This window comes from Limulus polyphemus, unplaced genomic scaffold (genome assembly GCF_000517525.1).
Source record: "Limulus polyphemus unplaced genomic scaffold, Limulus_polyphemus-2.1.2 Scaffold1509, whole genome shotgun sequence".
Lineage (NCBI taxonomy): Eukaryota > Metazoa > Arthropoda > Merostomata > Xiphosura > Limulidae > Limulus > Limulus polyphemus.
The window spans coordinates 2,010-10,522 of NW_013667119.1; the positions used below are offsets into that span (position 1 = coordinate 2,010).

Genomic DNA, 8,513 nt, shown 5'->3' on the forward strand with positions numbered 1-8,513 from the left:
GTTCTAGAAACGTTGCGTCACAGTGTCATGTGACTCGCTGACGCAATAGTATATTAAGATACACTGATGGTGGCACTCTGACGAAAGAAATATTTAAACCCTTTGTGATTCTTTTCGTATTATGTGTGTAATTTAGTTATTATTTCACCGTGTTAAGGGTACATAGAAAATTGTATTAAATAATAATTTCAATGTGTAGCAAACCTAATAGGATGAGGAATTTCATTGTATATTTATGACGAAAGTAGGCTCAACTGTTATAAAAGCGTACTCGTATAACATTATTAAAATAACAGTTTTATTTTTAAAATAATTTTATTTTGTTATCTGGTAAGGTATTATTAAGAATCTAACGTCTCACTATAAATTACGCAGTAATGATTCCAAAATAACAGTAATACATAAACTATTCACTCTTCAGTTCTACTTCGTGTTTCTTCACATAGACTTGAATATTTTTAGATTACTGTAGTTATCACTCAACTACTGACGGATCCGCCATGTTTGTAATGATGCTTATAGCATCTTTCTCATTCTTGTTTACGTCATCAACCACCATACTGTCTGTACTCCAATCTACGGTTACTTGTGTTACAGCTAGTCATCACCACCCACCGCCAACTCTTGGGCTACTCTTTTACCAACGAATAGTGGGATTGACCGTCACATTATAACGCCCCCACGGCTGAAAGGGCGAGCATGTTTGGTGTGACGGAGATTCGAACCCGCGACCCTCTGATTACGAGTCGAGCGCCCTAACCACCTGGCCATGCCGGGCAAAAATAATTTTATCACAACAATTAAAACATTCTATGGTCTAAGACTCTAAGTAAATAAAATCATCAGATAATCAACTGCTGTATACACTATATTTAGTATGATCCGATTATAAGAAATATAATTAACTTACCATGTTTTTAGATGACAGGTAAAGAATATTTGCAAACTGAAACACGAAAAATAATTATCAAATATCATAGACATATTGTTGCTAGTTGCATGCCTTTTAGGTGTAATGTTTAAGGTACAAGAATATATAAAGCTCTTGGGAGCTAATTTAATTTCCAAGAAATAAAAATAACTTACATATGATTGCTCTGAGAAATTATTTTTTGTTTAGTCATGATCCACTTTGCTGACAAAAGTTTTATCTAAGTTAAACTTCATATTAGTACATGTTATTTTACGAAATTCGTATAAAGGTAACATTGGTAGTACAAAAAATAATTCCTTGTTGGTAACAAATGCTTCTATGAAATGGGCCACCCAGTTACGAATCAGCAAAACAGAAGGCAAAGAAAAACTATTGCTGATAACCGGCGTTTATTCATGTAAGTTAGATTTTCCAGCAGTAGTTAACATATTTATACAATTAGACTGCAAACCAAGTATAAATTTATTGTGTTAAGTATGTTTGTTGTTGGGCTTTGCACAAAGTTAAATCAGGACTGTCTGCATTAACCGTCCAAAATTTCGAGGTGAAAGACGAATGCGAAGGCAGGTAACCATCAACACTTGTCACACCAAATAGTGGGATTTGATCTCTTCAGTGCTGAGAGAGATTTTTTTTTTTTTTTGCAATAATAGGTCATGATTCATTGATTCTCAGGTCCATAAATCATGAATGCCTGCTACTGGCTTCAGCTTAGTCCATCTATAATAATTAAAGGTCGTGTACGTGGGTCTGTGTGTGACCGCCATAACTTTAAGAGGAAAGAACTTAGAAACCTGAAATTTTGCACACATACTAAGTGGACTCTGAGGGTATGCACTTGGGTATTAGTACTTATCTACGTGCGTGCGTGCATCTTTTTATGCGAAAAACTACATAGAAATGTGTCCACCATGTAATGTTAGTTTTAACTACTATGGGATGTTATAGAGTTTTCTAACTATTATGGGCTGTTATAGAGTGGTTGTTTAACTATTATACAATTTTATAGTGTGGTTCTTAACTATCACCAGTATCTAACCTGTCAAAAATGACGTGACAAGTACTACTACCACCACCACCACACCATTATATACCCAAATCTCTCATTTCATAACTAACTGAAATAAATGAATTTTGCGAAATCAAGCTTGGCCAGAGGCAGAAAATGGAATCTGTCGTAAATACTTTCACGCTCCTTTTTTTGGTAAAAATGCGTTCCAACAATAGCTTTTATATCATGTCGCTTAGAAATAATAATATAATCTAATATTGTTGTTCAAAGGCTATGTGCTGAAAGAATAAACATTTGTTGTTTTCTAATTTAGAGGTTCCGTTAATTAAAGAGATTTGTTTTTTATTATTTAAGTTTAAAATCGGAGGACAGGTAAGAAGGAAGGTGATACCTGAAGAAGGGCATTACCCGAAACGTTGTATCCACAAATATATATATATATATTAACTCGTAAATGAGCAAAAAAGTATATCGGTGATACTTTAAATTATCTTTAGTTAATCGCCCCCAGTCGCACAGCGGTATGTCTGCCGACTTACAATGCTAGAAACCGGGTTTCGATACCCGTGGTGGTCAGAGCACAGATAGCCCATTGTGTAGCTTTGTGCATAGATTCAAACAGACAATTACTTAATAATTTACTGGTTATCATATAATGTCACTAAAAAACAAAAAATAAGTCACTTTTTAGGGTATTTTTATCTAACGAGAGTAATAATGAGAAAAAACTAAATTAACTAAATCAGTCTTCACCCCGACACATTTTATAATTACAAATATTTTTAATTTCCAATAACATAGTTACACAAATACAGAAGTTCATGAGGGTTAAAATGTATAAGAACTTGATCACTGTTTCGAATTGTATGCATAACGACCAGAATCAGAATAATATAGCCTGAATAATCGTAAAACAATATACTGTTACTGCAGTAATAAAAATATTTAATACACACTTGTTCCGTTACCGCGTTTCTATAACAGTAGCCTATTTTTCTTTTCAGGGAGTAGTGATTATAATGTTATCAGGATTTTTAGCAATTCTAAGGAATATTTTAAGTATTTCTATTTCCTTTAATTATAAAGCTTTTAGTTCTTGCAGGAAAGCTTTTGTACAATTTGAATAACACAAACTCACAGACGTTTAAAAAGTAACAATGATATGAAAAAGTAGCACATCTTTATTTCTGAAGTCGGTTATTTCAATGCTGCTTGATTCCCATAATTCATAGCAACCACAAACTCCATAAGGTTATAACTTTCAGATTGAAGTTTCAACTTTATACGTATGTAAGTTAACAGTTTATATGACTGATTACACGTCTACATAAAGAATATCCATACACGAATTTTGGTGCGTCATAATTATCAATAAGCCAGTGATTATATAAATATTTTCCCAGTTTTTCTGACAGAAAAGGATAAAGATCTCTTCATAAGTAAAAGGTTGACAGTTTTTAAGTAATGTTTCATTCTCACCTCACCAAGAGAGTCGTAGTTTCTCCTGTCATTAATACCACTTTGCTGTATTTGTTCACTTTAATACTCGACCATTGTTAACTGATTTTTTTTTGTATGAGAAACTTTAGATCATTTTTGGTTCAGAAACTCAAATTTTCTTTACTATTTTACTTTATCCAAGACTTGAGGTTATTTATTTTTGGCCACTTGTTATAGAAATCTACTTGAAACTTGGGTCAAACACTTGTAATACTTTTGAAAATGGTTACTTGGGCTGACTATTCTACTTGTATCTGATGATGACAAATGTTATTTATTGAAACATTGTATATTTATAGTAAAGTTTTTTTCACTACACCCATTAAAGCCATCTCCAAACTGTATTTTCCAAAATGTTGGTTCCAAGTATGTCTTCCTTGATGTTTTTCTTAATTTACTATTTAATCCAAGTTGTATTCCATAAACTATATAACTGTAATGGAATGTTCTGGTTTGTTTTCACTGATGTATTTTTAATTCCTAAGAAATGACATTGAATTGTTGGAAAAAGTTCAGAGAAGGTCTACTGGGATGATACTTGTAATACTTTCTGAAAATGGTTATGTTGGGCAAACTATCCTATTTGTTTAATATATATTCCTTTATCTATGTAAACTACTTGTATCTGATGATGTTAAAAGTTGCTTCTTGAAACGTTCAAGCCACCTCCAAACTGTTTATTCCAAAAACATGGGTTCCTCATTATAAAATCATTTATGTCTTTCTTGATGTCTTCTTAATTAACTGTTTGATCCAAGTTGTATTCCACAAACTATATAACTGTAAGGGTTCACACTAGTGTTTTAATTGAAGGTACACAAAAGTAACTTTTCTCACCAGCGTGTATTTATTAAAGTATTTTTAACTTATACTTCCTTACAAATTGTTTTCCACAAACTTCAGAACTAAGGTTTTTCCCTTGTATGCATTTTATGATGTTCTTTCAATTTACAAATTCTTACAAAGCATTTTCCACACACACTGTACAACTTTAAGGTTTTCCCCCAGTTTGTCTTCTTAGATGTTGTTATATTTCACCCTTTGACACAAAGTGTTTTCCACAAACTGCACAACTGTAGGTTTCTCTCTATTGTGTATTCTTTGATGCAATTTTAAGTAATTCTTTTGTTTTCCACACAATGAACAACTTTAAAGATTCTCCTCACTATGTACTTTTCCATGTAGTTTTAAGTTATCCTTTGTTCCAAATTGTCCCACTGTGTTTTTTGATGTTTTGTAAGTTACTAATTACTAAAAACGTTTTCCACTGTGCAACTGTACAGTTTCTCCCCAATGTGTATTCTTTGATGTTTTAATTTACTACTTTCTAAAAAATCTTTCCAAAAACACTGAACAACTGTAAGGTTTCTTTCTATTGTGTGTTCTTTGTTTTTCTTTAAAGCATCTTCTGTTCTAAATTGTCTTTCACAAAGAGTACAGTTGTAATGTTTCTCACCAGTGTGTATTCTTTGATGTAATTTTACGTTATTCTTTCTACCAGTGTTTCCAAAAACACTGAACAACTGTATGTTTTCTCCCCAGTGTGTCTTCTTTGATGTTCTTTTAAGGCACTACTTCTTACATAGTGTTTTCCACACACTGTACAACTGTAAGGTTTCTCACCAGTGTGTGTTCTTTGGTGTTTTTTTAAAGCATCTTTTGTTCTAGATTGTTTTCCACACACTGTACAACCATACGGTTTCTCCCCAGTGTGTATTCTTTGGTGTTCTTTCAATGTACTACTTCTCATAAAGTGTTTTCCACACACTGTACAACTGTAAGGTCTCTCTCCAGTGTGTGTTCTTTGATGTACTTTTAATTCAAAGTTTGTTCTGAAGTCATTTCCACAAACAACACAAATGTAAGTTTTCTCCCCAGTGTGTATTCTTAGATGTCGTTCTAATTCAACCTTTGATAGAAATTTTTTTTCACAAACTGCACAACTGTAAGGTTTCTCTCCAGTGTGTATTCTTTGATGTAATTCTAAATAATTCTTTCTACTAAAGTGTTTTCCACACACTGAACAACTGTAAGGTTTTTCTCCAGTGTGTATTCTTTGATGTTGTTTTAATTTACTACTTTGTACAAAATTTTTTCCACACAATGTACAACTGTAAGGCTTCTCTCCAGTGTGTATTCTTTGATGCTGTTTTAAGTTACTACTTACTACAAAATGTTTTCCACACACTGAACAACTGTAAGGTTTCTCACCAGTATGTGTTCTTTCATGTATTTTTAAGATACTTCTTGTTCCAAATGGTTTATCACAAACAGCACAACTGTGTGGTTTCTGCCCAATGTGTATTCTTTGATGAGATTTTAAGTTATTCCTTGTACCAAAGTGTTTTCCACATACTGAACAAATGTAAGGTTTCTCACCAGTATGTGTTCTTTGATGTATTTTTAAGTTAACACTTGTTCTAAATGTTTTTTCACAAACTGTACAACTGTAAGGTTTCTCCCCAGTGTGTATTCTTTGATGTGATTTTAAGTTAGTCCTTGATACAAACTGTTTTCTACACATTCCACAACTGTAAGGTTTCTCCCCAGTGTGTGTTCTTTGATGTTGTTCTAATTTCCCCTTTGACACAAATTGTTTTCCACAAACTCCACAACTGTATGGTTTCTCTCCAGTGTGTATTCTTAGGTGTGATTTTAAGTTATTCTTTCTAAAAAATTGTTTCTCACAAACTATACAACTGTAAGGTTTCTCCCCAGTGTGTATTCTTTGATGTGATTTTAAGTTACTGCTTGATACAAATTGTTTTCTACAAATTCCACAACTATAAGGTTTCTCCCCAGGGTGATTTCTTTCATGTTGTTCTAAGGGACTATTTCTCTCAAAGTGTTTTCCATAAACTGCACAATGATATGGTTTCTCTCCAGATTGTATCTTCTGTTCTTGTGTTAGGTTATCCACTGTTCCAAATTCTTTTCCACTGACTACACAACTGTATGTTTTACCATTACACTGAGGTATATTAAATTTGTTTAGCTTATTTCCATTTAAAGTTGTTTCTCCACATATACTACTGTTTGGTTTTGAGGACCTTGTAACTTCTGTATAGTGATCTTCTTGTTTTATAACATGATAAGCAGGACTGGTCTTCGTATCTAAAACAGATATTAATAATGCCACATCATAGTTAATAATATATTTGATGAACTTCTAAGTATATTTAATGTTCTAATATAAGTACAAATATAAAAATATTACAGTTAAAAATTAATTATTATGCAGTTTTCATAGGTTAACATTTTATAAAAGCTTTTCAACCTGAATCAGAATAACAGTGAAAACAAAATGTATCATTCCACTTTCAAGAAAGAGTTTAGTAAATAAAGTAAAATCACCTGTGAAAATATGATAGTACAGTGTCACAACAACCAATGTAATTTTCTAATTTTAAGTGGTTGATTATCATTAAATCATCTAATGACTTCTCTACTTTCAAATGTTAATTAGCATGAATACTTTAAACTTTTTATTAAAGAGTTCTATATGCAAGTTAAATAAATATTCATAAATGCCAAGACTTAGACTATTATTTGTCAATATATTATTTATTCTTTTATCAAGATTAAAGATTAGATTAAAGATTTGGGGTTATTCAAATCACAGATTCTACACAGAAGATGTTCAGCAAGTCACAGCTATAAAAATAAATGACAACAATACATTCTCTGAACATGTTGAAACATTAATCTACTGAAATGGGTTCCAACCATTAATTATAAAGTTTATACACGAAGAACCAGGAGGATAAACACTGGTCAGTTAAAGTTTTTCTGTTTCATTTTATACAAATAACTAATGTTCTCCTTATTTATTTTCAGTCAAACCTTAAAATTCTTTTTAATTTTTTTTGTCATTTTGACTTCAAAACCTGTCACACAAAAAAAAAAATTCCCAAGTAGAAGAAAAAAAAGAAGACATGAAACTTAGATCTATACACTTCAAATTAAACCAGTCTCACATGGTTCAATAACTTTTGAAATATACCACAAATTTAACTAATTCTTGTAAACCAGTGTTAATGCACTTAAAAGTTTTAGATGTTTATACTCACCAGATGTAGTTTCTAACACCGATTCAATTTCTTCTTGAAATTTAGTTTTCATTTTCACATCCATGTCATTATAGTTTAAACTATCCAGATCATCATCACTGCTGTCACTGAACTTTGAAATAATATCACCTTCTAACAGATCACTAGGATGTTCTATTTTCTCTTGAACAAATATGTTCTGAAATCAAACAACATATTTAAAAAGTTAATAAAAATAACAGTTAGTGTTATCACTACACAGTCTCCACAGTTAATTAGTTTAAAACATGGCAATATAATTAATAAACCTACTGCTTCAAACTTAGTTATGTATGTAAACAGTACTAAAAATATTTTATTACAAGTTACAGCTTTTACAGTAAGTAAGGTTTGTTTTTAAAACTGATATGATGTCTTGATTGCTAGTGCAATCATTCTCAAGTACACAAGTTTGAACAGTATAGAATATTTTATTATCTAAATCAACATTCAAAAATATAGCAAAAATACTGTTATGCTTGGTTCTGTCTGCTTTCTTTTTATTTTGCACAAGATATTGAAATGGTTAAGTCAGTTATATATGGTATCAAAGCTGTCTTGCAGAAAAACTAATCTATACAGTAGGCACCAAGAAAGAGTAAATGGGTTTAACACTTTCTGTATTCATTTGCTTAATGCAGATTTTGGGTAAAAATTGGATATGTGAGCTACTTAGTACTATTTTTTGTCAGTCCTTGAATAGTGAGAAGGTACCAGAGGATTGGAAGTTAGCTATTGTAACTCCTCTTTTCAAGGGAGGTGATAAAAATTGTCCCAATAATTACAGACCCATCAGTTGTGGGAAAAGTTTGGGAAAGTCTGATAAAATATGCTGTGCAAAGTCATTTAACAAAGTTTAGAATTTTATTGGATAGTCAACACAGTTTCACTAAGGAAAAATTTTGCCTTACAAATCTTTTAACATTCTTCAAAAAGGTTACTGCTTGTGCAGATGAGGGTAAAGGTGTAGATTTGGTGT

The 8,513-nt window shown here is 31.7% G+C and overlaps 1 protein-coding gene across 6 annotated transcripts in view; it reads right to left on the minus strand.

The window, feature by feature from the left end:
• Nucleotides 1–3,510: 3,510 nt before the first annotated feature.
• LOC106463878 (zinc finger protein 2 homolog) overlaps nt 3,511–8,513 on the minus strand; it is a 28,698-nt gene continuing 23,695 nt past the window's right edge. For all 6 annotated transcript variants that reach the window (XM_022391514.1, XM_022391516.1, XM_022391518.1 and 3 more), the window contains 2 exons: nt 7,517–7,694; nt 3,511–6,560 (listed from right to left, as the gene is read on the minus strand). In XM_022391514.1, the coding sequence (XP_022247222.1) occupies nt 4,927–6,560; nt 7,517–7,694 (1,812 nt within the window). In that variant the 3' untranslated portion in view covers nt 3,511–4,926. The remainder of the gene's footprint in view (nt 6,561–7,516; nt 7,695–8,513) is intronic.